The sequence below is a fragment of the Triturus cristatus genome, chromosome 8 (genome assembly GCF_964204655.1).
Source record: "Triturus cristatus chromosome 8, aTriCri1.1, whole genome shotgun sequence".
NCBI lineage: Eukaryota > Metazoa > Chordata > Amphibia > Caudata > Salamandridae > Triturus > Triturus cristatus.
Genome location: NC_140591.1, coordinates 1,481,461,326 through 1,481,478,535, shown reverse-complemented (window position 1 = coordinate 1,481,478,535; position 17,210 = coordinate 1,481,461,326). Strand labels below are relative to the sequence as shown.

The 17,210-nt window shown below is 43.8% G+C and overlaps 1 protein-coding gene across 2 annotated transcripts in view; it reads left to right on the top strand.

The window, feature by feature from the left end:
- C2CD3 (C2 domain containing 3 centriole elongation regulator) overlaps positions 1 to 17,210 on the top strand; it is a 604,078-nt gene that overhangs the window by 143,279 nt on the left and 443,589 nt on the right. For both annotated transcript variants that reach the window (XM_085623335.1, XM_085623334.1), the window contains exons 11-12: positions 11,557 to 11,669; positions 15,617 to 15,735. In XM_085623335.1, coding sequence (XP_085479461.1) covers positions 11,557 to 11,669; positions 15,617 to 15,735 — 232 coding nt within the window. The remainder of the gene's footprint in view (positions 1 to 11,556; positions 11,670 to 15,616; positions 15,736 to 17,210) is intronic.

Genomic DNA, 17,210 nt, shown 5'->3' with positions numbered 1-17,210 from the left:
CCAAGACAGCCTTTTGGTCATGCCAAGCTTTCTGTAAGGCCTGGCTTGCCTCAAGGTTTTTGGATGCCTTCTCCATATACTCAGCCATCCTGGAGCGGAGACCAAGTACATAGTCCACTATGTCTTGCTTAGGCTTTTTGAGAGGTAACTCCCATCCTTCCTTCACTAAACACAGTGGGCCTCTCACAGGGTGTCCAAACAACAATTCAAAGGGGCTGTAACCAACTCCTTTTTGTGGGACCTCTCTGTAAGCAAACAGAAGGCAGGGTAGAAGGATGTCCCATCTCCGCCTGAGCTTTTCAGGTAATCCTTTGATCATACCCTTTAGGGTCTTGGTGAATCTCTCAACAAGCCCATTGCATTGTGGGTGATAAGGGGTGGTGAACTTGTAGTTGACACCACATTCCTTCCACATAGCTGTCAAGTATCCTGACATGAAGTTGGTACCTCTGTCAGAAACTACCTCCTTAGGAAACCCCACTCTGGAGAATACTCCCAGCAGGGCCCTGGCCACAACAGGTGCTGTAGTGGTCCTAAGGGGAATTGCCTCTGGATACCTGGTGGCATGATCCACTACCACCAGTATAAATCTGCCCAGATGCAGTGGGGGGATCCATGGGACCCACTATATCTATTCCCACTCTTTCAAAGGGGACCCCCACCACAGGTAGTGGTATTAGGGGGGCCTTTGTTGTGCCACCTGATTTGCCACTGGCTTGGCAGGTCACACAGGAGCGACAAAACTCCTTGGTATCTTCATTCATGTGAGGCCAGTGAAAGTGAGGGACAAGCCTGTCCCAAGTCTTGTTCTGGCCTAAGTGTCCTGCTAAAGGAATATCATGGGCCAAGGTAAGAAGGAAGCCCCTAAATTGCACAGGTATAACCAACCTCCTGGTTGCACCAGGCTTGGGGTCTCTAGCCTCTGAATAAAGGAGCCCTTCATCCCAATACACTTTATGGGTACCTTGAGCATTCCCAGCAGCCTCAGCAGCCAGCTGTCTGAGGGGTTCAAGAGAGGGACAGGATAACTGAGCCTGCCTCAAGTCAGCCCTTGAAGGTCCCCCTGTCCCCAGAAACTCAACCTGATCAGGTTCAAGCTCTTCAGGGACAGTTCCTTCAGGGTCCTCTAGATCAGCTTCCTGGGAAGGTTGATCATCACTCTGAGGCAGGGGGGAAGGCACAGCCTTGACCCTCCTGTTCTTCTTCTTGGTAGGTGCTTGGTCCATTGTTCCAGGATCCAAGACCTGAGGTTCAGTAAGGCACTTTTTGGCCTGTGACCTGGTCACAGCAAGGACATGTGGTGATATACCTAACATCTCTGCATGTGTCCTGTACTCCACTTCAGACCATAGAGAACTCTCTAGGTCATTGCCCAACAAACATTCTACTGGGAGGTCTGCACTAACCACAACCCTTTTGAGGCCAGTTACCCCTCCCCATGAGAAGTTAACAACTGCCACACTGTGTGAAGTAGTGGCATTGCTGGCATTGGTCACCAGGTAATTCTCACCTGGTATGTACTGTCCAGGGTCCACAAAGCCTGGTGTCACCATAGTGACACTGGCACATGTGTCCCTGTAGGCTTGAGCCACTTTTTCATTAATTAAAGGAGTCTGTCTGTACTTGCCCAGGTTACTGGGGCTCACAGTCAGGGACAAATCAATGTCCCCATCACAGATCAAGACTTCCTGTGTCAGGGTTCTGTCTAAGTCAGAATCTCCTTCAGTTCCCATAGTGATTCCCACTACACCCTTTGTCTGGGGACCAACACTGCTAACAGTAGTACTGGGAGCAGGTGCCTTAGTGGCAACAGTGTTGGGGGCTCCACCCTTCTTACAATCACTAGTCCAGTGAGTTGTATTCTTGCAATGATTGCACCAGGGTTTCTTTTGACCTTCTTTCTTCTTTCCCTTGGATTGTTGTTGGGACCCACCCTCCTTAGCAGTAGTTTGGGGCCCTGTTGAAGACTTCTGGTCTTTAGATTTCTGATCTCCACCCTTTTGGTCTGTTTTCTTCTGATCACCCCCTTGGCCCTGGTTCTGGTTCTTTTGCTTAACCCTGGTTCTGACCCATTTGTCTGCCTTCTTTCCCAGTTGTTGGGGAGAGGTCAGATCAGAGTCAACCAAGTGTTGATGCAGTTGCTGGTTTTGACAGTTATTTAAAATATGTTCTCTCATCATCAAATTGTACAATCCTGTATAATCAGATACCTTACTTCCCAGCAACCAACCCTCCAAAGCCTTAGTGGCACATTCATTGTATTCAGACCAGTCCTGAGTCTGTGTCTTCTGGGTGTCTCTGAACATTAACCTGTACTGTTCAGTGGTTAAGCCTAACCCATCAACTAGGACACTCTTCAGGACTCTGTAGTTTCTGACATCCTCCTCCCTAACAGTGAGGAGTCTGTCTCTGCCTCTTCCTTCAAAGGAGAGCCAGAGGATTGCTGCCCACTGGTCTTCAGGAACCTGCTGCACTTTGCAGGCTCTCTCAAGAGCAGTCATCCATTTGTGGATGTCATCCCCACTTTTGTAGGGGGGCACAACCTTAGACAGGTTCCTATTATCAAAGACCCTATCTTTGTCCTTAGGGACAATGCTGCCACCAGTGGGTATAGACCCACTCTCTTTAGGTCGCCTAGCCTTACTCAGTTTCTCTTCCATCAGAGCTACTTCTAGCTCCTGTTTCCTGATTCTCAGCTGAGCTTCCTGCATTCTGGCCTCATGTTCCCTCCTCTGAGGGGTGGTCATCCTTCTCCTGGAGTGACCTTGAGAGCCTCTAGAGGCATGAGAAGCATTAGAGTCACCTGAGTGATTCCTTTGCCTCCCAAGCCCCTGATTAAGTCCACTAGGGAGATCCAATGGGGTGACCCCATTGTCAGTCCCCAGTAGCCTTAAGTTAGCTGGGCCACGTATAACACTTGGCACTGGGCTAGTTCTCCCTTCATCCTCACTACCTTCTGTATCCCCATCACTTTCCTCCTCTGTAGTATGATTCTCATCTAAGGGATGGCTATTGGAAAGGGGTACTTCAGTAGCATCTTCAGAAGGGGGGCCTCCTGTTCCTGTCCCTAAGGGGCCTAACTGGGAGGCTTTCCTGAGAGCTTTCTGATCTTCATCAGCCTGTAAAAGCTCTCTGAGTTCAGCAGAAGTAGGATTCTTGGGCTGTTTAAGGCCCCTGATATTTGCCAACTGCCTGAGCTCATTTTGATTAAGGGTAGCAAAGATGGATGGTGCCCTCTGGGGGTCACTCTCAACAGAGATGGGTACAGTGGACCCCTCTGCCCCAGCCATTGCTCTTAAGTGTGGGTGGATGTGTTGCAATCTACCTACACTTGGGTTTACCTACTAAACCTATCTAGTAGTTGTAGTCAGGGTGTGCTACTCCCTTTGCTCTACAACACCAAGTTCAGTAGAATTTAAGTATATCTAATCTTGTTTTATATGTACCTACAGGTACCTATGTGATCTTTCAATTGGTAACCAAGAGATTACAATGGTAAAACACAGCAAGCTCAAATCCAACCGCTGCTCACCAATGTGAGAAGTTGGCCTGGTATATGATGTTCACTAGTTAAAGTGACCACCTTGTACCATGCCAAGCAACCCTTATGGTGTGGTTGTAAGTCAACCTTTTCGGACTAGCTGCCCTAGTGGTAGCGTAGGCTAAGCAGTCTTTGAGGCTAAACTCGTGAAGCGTGTTAAGCCAGCTGTTTTACCAAATGCAACCCCCTTTTATACCAATGAAAGGACACCACACAGATATATATTGAAAATATATATGTATTTATTTCTCAAAGTATCCCCTAGACTCTTTATGAGCACAGGAGCACAAATCGTCAAACAAGATTACAGTAGAATACACAGAAGTTGCACTTTATATGGATAGGCCCTGGTGGCCGCTCAAACCATATACTAAAATAGTGGTATAAGTACCATGAACAGAAAAGGGAAAAGGCCTAGGGCCTCTAGAATCGCTGGGCCTACAAGGAGCTAACTTTAGTTAGTGACCAGGAGGTCCACGGGTGGCGTGTGCAGAGCAAATAGTCACACGCGTGCTCCCATAGGTTTTCAATGGGTGCGTAAAAAGTACAAAGTTACTGCAAAAAGGATCTTCCGGATGGACTATGAACTCAAGATTGGAAACACAGACACTAGAGATGATACTCTACACTTGGGCACCGGAGTGCCAGCTTCACCTCACCCACAGGAAGCGGGTGCATAGGTCTCGAAGTGCGTCAGGTTCCTTCTATCTGTTCAGTGGAGCCTGTGAACAAAGATGCTGCAGGCGGTCGGTCCGGAAGAGATGCGGTGGATCCAAGGGTGGATCGGAGTTGTAGAAGACCTGTAAGCAGAGGGGACAGTGTTCACAGTCACTAGCCAGTGACCAGCGTGGCACCAGGTGGGTACCAGGCGATGTCGGGTGCAAACAGGAAGAAAGGTGCAGCTTGTCTCTGCAGCCACGTGGTCCCTGAAGGTCGACGACGTCCAGGAGTCGGTTCACGAGCTGTCCCACGCAGGCTCTCGCTGTCGGCGGTGTCGGCGACTTGATCGAAACAAACAAGCCTTGGCAAAAGCAATTGTTGTGGAAAACGAAATAAGCTGATGGTTCTGACCAGCAAGGTCAGAGGGATTGCTCCTTTGGAGGGGAGCAAGGGGCAGTCTGGAGCAACCAGACCAGCGGTGTAGTTCTTGAAGTTCGTCGCCAAGATGGCCACTAGCCAGCGGGCCAGCAACCGGTTAGGCGCGTCGAGTGGCAAAATGCAGAAGGGCCCCACGCAGATCGTGGAGATGCTGGAGGGCTCACCTTTGGTGCAGATGCTGCTCGAGGGTTGGGCTTCTCAGATCCCAAAGCACAACTTTGAGGGAGCCTCGGTTGTTGCGCTTGCAGCTTGTCGTGGTCGTTTCAAGATGGCTGGCTCCACGTGTCTCGGTGCCTCCACGGGTCTCCTCTTTTCAGGGACTGTGGATCGGGCGGTGAGAGGTCTGGAGGTCCAGGTCTTGTCAGTCTCTGGGCTCGGGCTCCGGCGGGAGGCGGCGGCAAAGCAGACGTTGATTCGCTGGATGGTGCTTGCGTTAGCAAGGTGGTCACTCCCTGACCACAGGGGAGATTTCCTTCAGTCTTCTGTGCAGCAGAATGTCGAAGTTCCCGTCTTCTTCTTAGTTTCAAGTTGATTCCAGGATGTCTGAAGTCTTAGGACACAGCTCCTACCTTTAAGCGGATTCTAGGGGCCGGACTACCTGCTAGGTCCCTCCCTAAGGGTGGGACCAGGAAGGGGGGTGGTTACACCCCCAATCCTTTGTCCAGCTCGCCCCAGGTCCAGGGCTGGTGTGCCCCAGGACCGGTTTGAACTGGCATATGCACCGAGGCTCCTTGTGAGCCTCAGGCATGTCTGGTTTCTTTCAAGCCCTACCTGACCAATACACAAAACCCTGTCTGGGGTGGTGCATGCACCTCCCCTGGCAGGAAACACTTTGTCCACACCTCCCAAGCTGGAAGGACTCCCAGCAGCAGGAGGGCAGACTTGTGTCTGTGGTGGCAGCATCCATTTTGTGGAGCTGAGGCTATGTCTGATTTTACCCGGGTTTCAGGCACTGTACATGTCGTGTCCCTCTAGAAGGGTGGAATGCTAACCCCGTCGCCAGAATTGGCGAGGGGTTAGTATTCCAATTCGTATGACACCTTACTCGACATGTTTTGATAAAGCCAAACCAAAGATAGCATTTAACCGCGAGGTTCATAATGCACTTAAGAGTATATGGTATGACGATATCTGGAAACAGTAGAAGGAAGTTGTTCCGACCACTGCAGACAGGCTCAGCTCATGCCAGAGGACCATCTCACATGGAACCAAGCACTCTGCCTTCAGGATTGTTAAGGCCTGCCATAGGAGTGACTTATAGGTTAACATGTGTCCCATTTAAGGTTAGGTTTAGGTATACTACACCTAAGTAAGAGGTGGTTACACCAACTTACCCCAGCTGAGTGATCAGCCAGTTGTGTCAAATTTGTTAGGCCAAGCCTGGGGTGGCATAATACATGCTTCAGCCCCTGGCAGGCCTTGGATACACCAATGCCCTGGGTACCTAGTGTACACTGGTACAGGGGCTCACAGGGTGATCCACTTCCAATTGTTATGCACCTAGGGTGCATAGTGTAAATTTAGTAGAGAGAACGGCAGGCTGGGGGTCTGATTGGCAGGCCCACAGCCTCAATATGTCAAAAACCAGTGAATCAAAAAGCAAAAATTTGGGGTGACCATAGGATAGCAGACCCTACTCTCCTACAATGTATTTGGAGAGTACAAAACTGGGTGCTTTGTGTTTACATGTGCTTGAGAAAGAAATGCATTTCACAAGTGTAATTGACAGGGAACTCCCGAAAGTCCCAATTATGTAATCAGACAACATATCCAGCTCAAAAATCATATAGCAGGCAATATTTCTTTATTACGGAGTTGTTTTCTTTGCATCTGCTTTCTTTACTCACAACTTGATGTAGTTTAAAATTATATAAATGTGCTTTCACCCCTAACAATCCTATTGCTTCTATTGTTTGCTGAGATATATTCACAGAGGCTCGGTCTTTTAATCATGCATACTATTACATCTCCGTATTCAAATACACATTTTTGTTTCACAAGATATTCTCTCATTTGAAGTACACTACTCTCACCTTGACTCATGTAATTTATCTACCCTGTGACAAAATTAACTTGGTTAAACACAGTATATTGTTTTTCATTGCTTAACAAAATAGTAACATTTCCCCAAAAATAATATAATTTTGAATATTGTTCCTTGGCCGTTACTTTTTATGTGTGTCTGACTTTTATTGATTTAGATAGATAAGAAGGCGCATGTGCAAAAGATAATAAAATCTAGACTGTTCTTGTGGTTGATAGAGACTTCGGCATATTGTTATTTTTTTAAAGTACTCCTATTGCCTTCCTGCCTCAAATACTCCTGTCTGAATCTGAAATAACTACAAGTAAACAAAGGTCCAGTGGCCAATGGTCACCAATGTAGTAAGATTATAGGCTAATTAGTTAGAGAGATTGATACTGTAGAGAGAAATATCTTCACTTTTTGCTACCTTCTGTGGCATTCAACCTGTCAGTGGACTTTCTAGCTTAATCTTAGCCCCCACTCCCGCCTCCTACCCACTACGACCACCCCCCAAAGAAACCTCATTGGACACATTTTAGCCCTTTCAAGGTGATCCGTATGTGTCTGAATTGCCCAATAGTGGAGCACAAAGCAGAGCAGATGGTGGCTACTTTTCCATTTATTGCCAGTGAGGCTGCTGATAGTTTGAGTCAGCTGAGATTCTTTAGGAGCACAGACTATTTAGCTATGATCCCTCCAGATGGGAAGTTCATTCCAACTTCACTGTTCTTGGAGCATCGTCATGCTCAGAGATCTTAATGCAACTTCACTCCTGTCTCATTTCTGGCTGCAATATACAGTCATACCAATGCCCTGCAAAAACACAGTGACCGGCTCCAGTTCTTAACTTTAAAAGTTGTGGATGTATAGCTAACCAGACACAAATGTAACTGCACTCAAGGTGTATGACTTGTTGGGGCCTAGTCCACATCCAGATGCTATTTGTAGCGATCCTGCTTCGCTATGTTCCTTGCAAACGTCTTTCTGGAAATCACTCCGGCCCCCTGCTCAGATAATCTGTCCTGCTCTCATGAGAATCACATTCTCTTGATGATTTGGCACCCACCCTGCTCCTCCTACTTGGATAGCCAAGATTTCTGATACTTACGTTGACTGGGGCTGAGATTTCAGTACCTGGTTTCCCTACTTCATTGGCCCTGGCTTTGTGCCACTGCTTTCAATTTTACACACAAGAGCCATCTGGTTCAACGCCGACCTTCAGAACTCCAAGCACACCTGCAGAAGATTCGAGAGGCAATGACCAGACACCAGACAACCATGCAGCTCTCATGAACACCAGACGCAAACACCACCAACTCATCCGATCCGCCAAAAGATCCTCCTTCAAGGAACGCATCGACAACAATGCACACAACAGCAAAGAGCTTTTCAACATCGTGAAAGAACTCGCCACCCCCAGCTCCAGCTCCAATGACGTACCGCCGTCACAAGAACTCTGCGACTCCCTGGCTACCTTCTTCCTCCGCAAGATCGCAGACATCCACAACAGCTTCGACACCCAGACGCCTACGATAGACCTCGACCCAACACCAACCAAACACACCGACTTTCTGCTCTCCTGTAACAACATCACCGACAAAGACACCATCAAAATCATGAACACCATCCACTCTGGCGCACCATCCAACCCCTGCCCCCAAGGCCAGTCCATTCTCAGAAAGGCAAGAAAATGTAAGAAAACTAGATTCCCTAATGACTTCTCAGCTTAATTCCCTTTATCAAGATGTTGACACATTACAACAGCCTAAACCAGTACTACGCTAATACCATCCAGGAATGCCATCCATGAAGCAGGCAACTGGACCAAAACAATTTTTGAGACAGTCAAGCACTTCATCAGCCCCCCAAAAAAATTAACCTATACCTTATACAATGAAATTCCATCAACCTCACCTTCGGTGAAAAAATACAGAAGGCCTAACAGCACAACCGCACCATGACTGCTAAGCCCAGCTACCCAAATCTGCCCTTCCATGCTATAGTCATAATGGTCATTCTTTAACCTAATCTCTCTCGCAGATCTCACCAACACTCCTGAAGAAACCCACCCTAAACTCTGACAACCTCACAAGCTCCCGACCCATCATCACCCATCTACCCTTTATTGGTAAATTCATTAAAAGCAGTCAATGCACAACTCCAATATCACATTAACACCAGCCATCAATTTAATACAGTAAGTTGTATTAATTTATCTTTCACCACAACTGAAAGCTCACTTAGGAACCTCATGGAAGCACTCCTTCTATGCTGTAATGCCCATTGCATTTAGAACCAATGCAGTTTGGAAAGGAGAAGGTACAGAGCCCAGCTGATTGAGTCCTGCATTGAGGTCATCGTGTTACAAGTGAGCCACCCAGGAGCCACAAGGAACTTGCATCTCAGCTGACTGAAAATAACTGAAGACATTGCATAGCAGTGGGTTCAGGACCTATAGGAGACATGCCAGGAAGGAAAGTGTGTTCAACTTTCATCACCTTGACTTACCCATAGCATTCCCTGACTTTGTAGGAGCCCATATCATTCCTTTTAAACATGTGGGTATACAAATGTTTTCATTTCATTGTAGGTATTAAGGGTGTAGTACATTGTTTAAGACTATTGGTCCTTATTCCTGAAGAGTAGGATACCTCTTGTTATCAATTATGGTTTCTGGGACAATGTGGTATAAGCCATAACTGGACATCACAGTGCCCCAGTAGAGGTGTACGAGCCAAAACATTAAGAAGAATAAATTGAGACGGAGCAAAGGCAAACGTTTTGCTAAGTTGTAAGAGTCCATGCACTGCCCGAGCCATGGCAGTGTTAGGAATGTAAATTGTGGGATAAACGTATAAAGTATGATAACGTTTCTTCAGAATTCTCAAAATTGCATTTCTTAAACAAGCGGAAGTGTTTCACCTTAGAACATCAGATCATATCACTGCATTGAGAGGTATTTATTAAAAGTGACAGATTTTAAACAGAAACATTTATACATGCCCCTGCCCTAACAACAATGCCGTTAGTGAATGAATAGGCAATTCAGTTGTCTTGTGCGACCCCTGTGTGACCTAGATTCTTATTGTACATGTAGCAGCATTACAGTAAATTACAGGTTTTTGAACAGTGAGCGTCCTGAACTCACATATTTCAAGGTTCTCCAATATGCAATAATGAAGAAAAGAGGGGCACAATAAAATAAATTATTTGCCTGGGATCACACTGCATGGTCAAGTGGGGAAGCCAGGGATGATCCAAGGTTTTCTGTGTTCACATTGTGCAATTCAGTCACTAAATGGGTATCTCTTTGTCTCGCTCCCATTTTACATTAAAGGTCTCGGCTTTCTCTTTAATTCTTGGCGCATGAGGTTAGAACATAGGTGACAGGCAGACGCCACATGAAAGCTTGGCTTGCTTGGGTGCGATGGTCCAAGTGGACCCCAAACTGAGCCAACCCATCTGTAGCTTGTAACTTTCTGGACCCTAATAGCTTCCAGGAACCACTAAGCACATTGGGTTACTCAGGCAAGACTTGTCATTTGCGAGTTACTGCGCCTAGTGTTTGATATCCAGGGGGTACTTACTATGGGTGTTGGCCCATTTACAGCCCCAGCAGTCCCTACATTTGTGACAGCCCCCCACAACAGGTACATTTAGTATCTGTGTGCCTGTCGGTCATATATCCATGATCTGAACCTCTTCCAACAAATGCACCTGCAGACATTTTGAGTGCTAAAGTCCAACTGTGTGGTCTGTTTCTAAGTTCATAGGTAGGCAGGAGAAGGTTTCTTCCTGACATTTTTCTAGTAAGAGGAAAGATCATAGATTCTTATGTAGATCATCTTCATGTACATCTTCGCTCGGTCTGATGAATTTTTGTACTGTCCTATTTCCTCAGACTTGCTTGAAGGTGGTCTCTTGTCCATAAAGCACGAGGTAACATTGAATTCATATGTGGAGTTAGTTACAGGACATGGTAGCAGTTGCATACATACTATGTGCGGATATTGAAAAGAGGAACATGAAGACCAATTTGTTTGTGGGGAAACCTTTCAAGCAACGTATAACTCCATTTGTCTGCAGTTTGTAGATCCCAGTGACAAGCTGATACCACATCAATTTCCTAGAGTGTAACATTGATTCACCTGGCTTTGTTCTCATTTCTCTCCACACTTCAGGGGCACACTGTGCAATTCCTGCACACAACAAAAAGCTTTATAGTAACTGAATAAAAAGCAGTCTGGGAACATGTTGCTATTAGAACTTAACATTAACCTAGACTGTGAATTCCTCTGTCATTCTTCCAGTGCCAAGGAGCCACATATGCTTGTAGCTAGTTCTGCGAGACAGTAACATTTAACCCCTGTTCTTGCTCTGATTCGGAGGATGCTAAAATTTCTCCCTTGCTGATGTGATTAGTGCATCTACAGACATGGGAAGGAAGATGTGGTACTTGAACCTACAGGTACTAAGCCTATACCCTTCGATTCGGCCTACCTTGAGGCCTGATCTTTTAAAAAAAAACAGAAATTCAATTAAATCTGGCCATTTTTAGCCTTCCTTTAGGTTTCAAACATATATGTAAGTCACTGTTGTATAAAGTTTGTCATACGTATGTATATATTTTTTTTAAGTGTTCCGAGTTCCCCATGTGTAGGCGAGGCTATTCAGTGCTTATGGCTTTGGTGAGGATTCCCCTGGAAGAGAACTAGGATTACAGGTGAGTAACTTTTTCTTTTTTTTCCTTCCCTTTTGAATGTGGGGAATTTGCGAACTGCGTTTTACACTGTAGTGACTTCATATTCAAGCTTTTACAAATACTAAAACACTCATCTCTAATTGCTTGTAAACTGACTTGTTAATTATCTTTGTATCTTTGTATTTTCAGCACTTTCTTTGTTGAGTTTCACTTTCCAGTGGCATCGTCAAAAAATGGATCAGGACAAGCTACCATGATGACCGAAATTACCCGGATAGCTTCAAGCAAAATAGCGCGTGGTGGTAAAGTCTTCATTAAGTGTTCCATAATTGTTTAAACCATTTGAAAAAAAGTGTAATAACCTTTATTCAAGGTTTCCACTCTAATGAATACTACGAGGAGGAAAATACTGGCTAAATTTGCTTGGGGAGCCATAGAGCCAGTCTCCTTTACACAAAAGATGCTTTGGACTTTCATGCAGTTTGCAGTTGATAAATTATTCCCCGTTCACATCTTTGAAAACAAATTGGGATTAGTGTAGGGAGGAGCCCCTCATTAAGTCCGCTTTAGGAGAATGAATGAGTAGGAGTGTTTACTCGCAAACTCTATACCATGCCATTTGATTCTTTTGCAAGCTTCTTTACCTTGGTTGTTACACTATACTCAGAAATAAAAGGTGGATTTTAAGTTATTCTGGAAATGGGTGTGGATGTTTGTTGTTGTCTGGGGTACAGAGAGACCTTTTCAAATCCATGGTTCCATGTTAATATGCAATTTTGCATTTGTGCATGCCTTGAAAGGGTCAACAGATAAAATGGGAATTTTAGTGTTATCACGGATGCACTATACCTTGAAAAGCTTTGCCTGATATTTTGGACTGCTCCATAAGTCTGTTATGGCCATGTGGCAAGTTTTATATATGCAGCTATTCCAACAGAAATTTCTGTATAGATTTTACTAGTCTATAGTCCATGTGGCAGCTGGCAATGTAAGGTCTAGATTAAGCGGTCTTCATAAACTTTCGATCCCTACATGGTGTTTGCACAGGGATCGCAACTACAAGTGGTCCTATGTTTTTTTCACGCAGTGCGATAAAAAGTGCACCTTTGTATTGTTTTTCCCGATCAAATATGGCATGTTAGACCTGTTGAAATAAAGCAGGGGGAAAAGGCCCATTTAAGACCGCACATGCATATTTTAGTGCAGAAAGTGCTAAGTACTGCATGTTATACTCCATTTTTGAGGTCATAACATGTAATATCGTTCATACTCATCTGGAGCGCTTCTAATTGAGGCCTAGAATTCACATTTGGGATGGGCTTCTGCAAAACAGAGGGGTTTGTGATTGTATTGAACTAGTTCTAGCTATACAATTGGATAGAACTCCCTTTTAGTACTTCTTCAAAGTACTAAAAAATGTTTTGGTCATAATGGTCCTCAAAAATGGCTTTCAAGAGCTTTAATACTGGTTAAAAAACAGATTTGAGAGTGTGGACTCCTACTTGAGTCCTTTGGTTGAAGAATGGATTTTGGATCTACTGAACGTTGTCAACGATAAATACAGTGGGATGGATTGTTTGGGTAGGTACACAGTTAGTTAGCATTTAATTATGTTTATTGTTAAATACACATTTGTGCAAGAAAGAGTCTTGGAAGTTGTAATGGGAATTTAAGTAGTCTAATAGGTGTACACCTTGAAGCGTTTTGCCTGGTATTTTGGACCATAGCCATAATCCTGCTTTACCCATGTGGCAGATTCCTGAATGAGATCCTGTTTAAGAATACAAAGGAAACCTCTTAAATGTAGGCTGCCACTTTGTCCTGCAGCAGGAAAGATAGGTGCCAGCATTCTAAGGGCCTGCACACACTGTATGGATCCTTTAATGTTCTTGGAAGTCTTGTAAATAAATAAAAAATAATTGATCAAACTCCAACCCCAACTTAACAAAAGAGTTAATTTGTTTGAGGAACACTGCATTAAACAGGACTCTTTGATGTTTGGTCAGGTGGTGGTGTGAGTTAAGTCGTAAAGAAGGTACGGCTGGGCTGAAAGATCTGGTGCCAGAGCAGGTTCTCATGAAGCGGACTATACATAGAAGCATAGTGCTAATTTTACTTGTAGGTAGTATTGTGGTTACCAGCTATGTGTGTATTTGTTCCACCTCTTTGTTTTTCCAAGTGAGTTGCACTAACTGTGACAGGTAAGTAAAGAACTGAATCCTGTGCTCAGTGCACCATTGGGCTCAAGCTTTAACTCACTGACTTGGCCCAAATAGACTAACACCAGTGTAGGATTACTTGTGCTTCCTTGTGGTGGGGACCTAGACTAGTGTTTAAGCAGGACTGTTTCTGTTGTTGCAGGGCAAGACAATATTGCATATCACTGGACGCTCAGTCTGTTTAGAGCTTGGCGGGTGGTTTACTCCGTCACAACGGTGACGGATATCACGTCCGCCGAAATATAAATTCCATAGGATATAAAGGGATGTATATTTCGACATACGGAATATCCGTCACTGCTGTGACAGAATAACCCGTCTGCCAAGATATAAACTAGGCCCTCTGTTTAGAATAGTCTAGTGGACAAAAAACTATTTACTGGAACTCGGCTCGAGTAATTGTCAGAGCTATAGTGATCTTTAATAAGATTTTGGTAGTGTTGGTTTACTGCAAGTGCACCGGAGTTGATAACGTTTTGCAGCAGTTTTACACTACTTGCATGACTGTCACAAAGAACAAGTGAAATAGTAGAGCTTTTGTCTCATTCAGTCGCCTCATTGATCGATAACAAGGCCAGTTAAATTTTAAATGATTTAAAAGCCAAGTTCACAGGTTGAGATTTCTCTTCCATCTTTTTCCTGCTCCAAAAATGTATCAGAGGTCACATCTGGGAGACCGTTTTTATAACTAATGTAATGATGAGTTAATGAAGGTTTTGGTTCTGATTATAATCATGGTTTGCAAAGTTGCTAGAAAGGGTTGAGCTGGAAATAACATTGTTGGAACCAGTTCTTTCATATTACAAACCCACACTGCTAAAATGGTGAATAACCAATGGTATCACGGTTGCCGTCCATGTTTTATGACGCTTTAGTTACAAGGAAGTGTGTTGTATTTCAGGGTCCTTTAGGTGTTACCACTATATCTCCGATTAATTACTCAACATAGTTGTATTTGTGCAGATAGGGAAAACAGCTAATAACCAGTTACACCCATTTTTGCCACTCCGTACAATATCCACCTGCATCACAATTCGGAGCGTTAGTTGTTAACAATGCTGAGCGGCTACTAAAGAAAGAGATTTGGGATCCTCACCCAATGATTGAGGAATATATCTATTAACATGGTGGAGAACTGTTAGAATTACACACTCCAATTTTTTATTTTTTATTTTACAGATACGTCCTGCATAAGAGGAATAAATCTAATTTTCCACACAAAAAACTGTGTTTCTGTTGTTTTGGATAGCTGGCCTTCCCTCATCGTAATCCTTCCCTTACGGCAAATATATATATATATATATATATATTTTTAATAGTTTTATTGTATGGGTATCCTATATGTATGACCTAGAAGCATCATTTTATCAACCTAATTGCATTCAAGATGATGCAATTAGGTGCTGTGTCAGTGATTTTGTTGAGCATTGTTCCTGTAATTGCATTGCCTGGTATGAAAATCGTTATTCTCTCTACCTAAAGAATTGAATTGCCTCTGGAAAGCAGACTCTGAATGTTCTGAAGTATAGATGTATGTTCTTCTTTAGATACTGTGCATAGGTTCTTATCAGATTATGATACCATTTTATGATATAATATCTGTGCTGCCCAAATGATCATAAGCAGCTAGATCATTTTTGACACTCAGTTTGGCTTGCAATGAGATCTGGTGTTTTGCCGGGATTCTTACGCTTCAGACTGGCTAATTTGTTTTCTGTCGAGGGTGATGTTAGTTTTTTACATGTCCTGCTTGACAGCATTATAACGATTCAGAATTATGCCTGCAAATAAATGTGCCCACTAGACAGACAAATGTGAAAAAATTTTGATATCTGTCAGTCAGGCTGGAAGAGACTAGGCTCCTCAGGTTGGGAACACAACCCGTCAGCATAAGATGTAAGATTTCTTTTTAAATAGGGATGTCCATTAAAGTAAAATTGTAGCTTTTGTATCAAAGTACAAACCAGCTCTGAGAAAAAAAACTTTCATTTCAGCTTAATATCATTGACAGCTCTTGATTTTCTTTATAGTGGTGGCGTTTCGGCAAAGGTTCGTGTTTCCAGTACATTTCAGCGGTATGATGATCGAACATTGGTGGACTGCTAGTCTTCCTTTTAAAGTGTTTTTAAGGAAGAGTACACAGAAGAAGGTTTGTACAGACTTCGTTCATCATTCTAAGTGCAACTATTCCTTTAGGGGATGGGAGTTTACATGTATTTGGAACAGCTAACACGAAGGGCCTCTTAAAAAATTATCATGTTAAATTGAAGATGAATAACATAACACATCCAATTCATTTATCATTCTGGTTTGTGCTCACTGTTCATTTAAAATGTGCTGTTTACATTTTTCAATAAATGTTTTTGATAGTACAGCACGCACATCAGTAGAGTATGATTTGAAGTAAGCGATTTGATTACTTGCCAGTAATTTTGGTACTCAATCTGTGTCATTTTAGTGTTTGTGTAATCTGAGTTGTATGCACTGATCATGCCTGTCACCCTGATGCATAACTTAATGGAAGCCTTTCAGTCTGTGTCTTATCTTTTACTGTAGGTCCCTTCACATGGGCCACTTCTCACACCACCATACCTGATGTAATCACCAATGCTCTTCTTCAATGAAGTAAATGTACTTCATAAGTACTGGAATGAATATGGAATCTGAGTAATGAACTTATCTGACACATTATCTTCTCATTAGCTTCCTTCTCTCAGAGCGTACACAATTCGAGAAAATACTCAAGATAGACTTTTAAGCTTTGCAGCAATGATCAGAGCCATAGCTGAGGCAATCCAGATACAAAGCTTTTAGTGCAATCTCAGCATCCCCACTTCTAACCTCTAATGGTTGACAAATATGGTAGGGAATGTTCAAGTATTTGCTTGAGTGATCACCCTTGCTCCTTGGCTTAGGATATTGATAAACCCACCGCAGAGCTGTCCTGAATCATCCTTGGCAAAGGTGATTTTGCCTGGTCACAAGTCACTGAACTGCCTAATTTGAGGCACCCACTCAGAAGTTTTGATTCATCATTCAGGTTGAAACATTCAGATCGTCTGCGTGGTATTGGAAGTAATTAATTCGGACTCCCTCAAATCAGATGCACTTGTAACGTAGTTAGGAAGAGCTCTAATTCATTCAGCATATGGTGAAGGCTATCTTTTAATGCAGTCGCAAACTGTTTAAATAATGCTGACTCCTCCAAGGATGTGGTAACAGATGTGCTAGTGGAATGCTGGCCCTGTTTGACTGTTTCACCATGGGATTCATATCAGGTGACCATGGGTGTCCAGAAGCAGTGGTCTAAAGGGCCACTACTCTCTCCTCGATGTCTCCCCAAATGTGAAACATTTCTTTTGAGCAGCACTAGTTAATTTAAGGAGCATGGGGTGCTTAAAAAATAGTATTTTGGAATGCTTACATGGTCTGCTGTACTTGCAGGCCACAATCCCAATGTTTGTAACCAATCATAGGGGATTGCAAATAGCTACCTGTCTAATTAATATTTGTTAGTTAGGTCTTTCTACAACTGAACAGTTTGGAATGCCACCTAATAGTACATAGATGACACCATAAAATTGGAGACTGGTTGCAAATAGTTGATGTGCAATTTGCGATCAC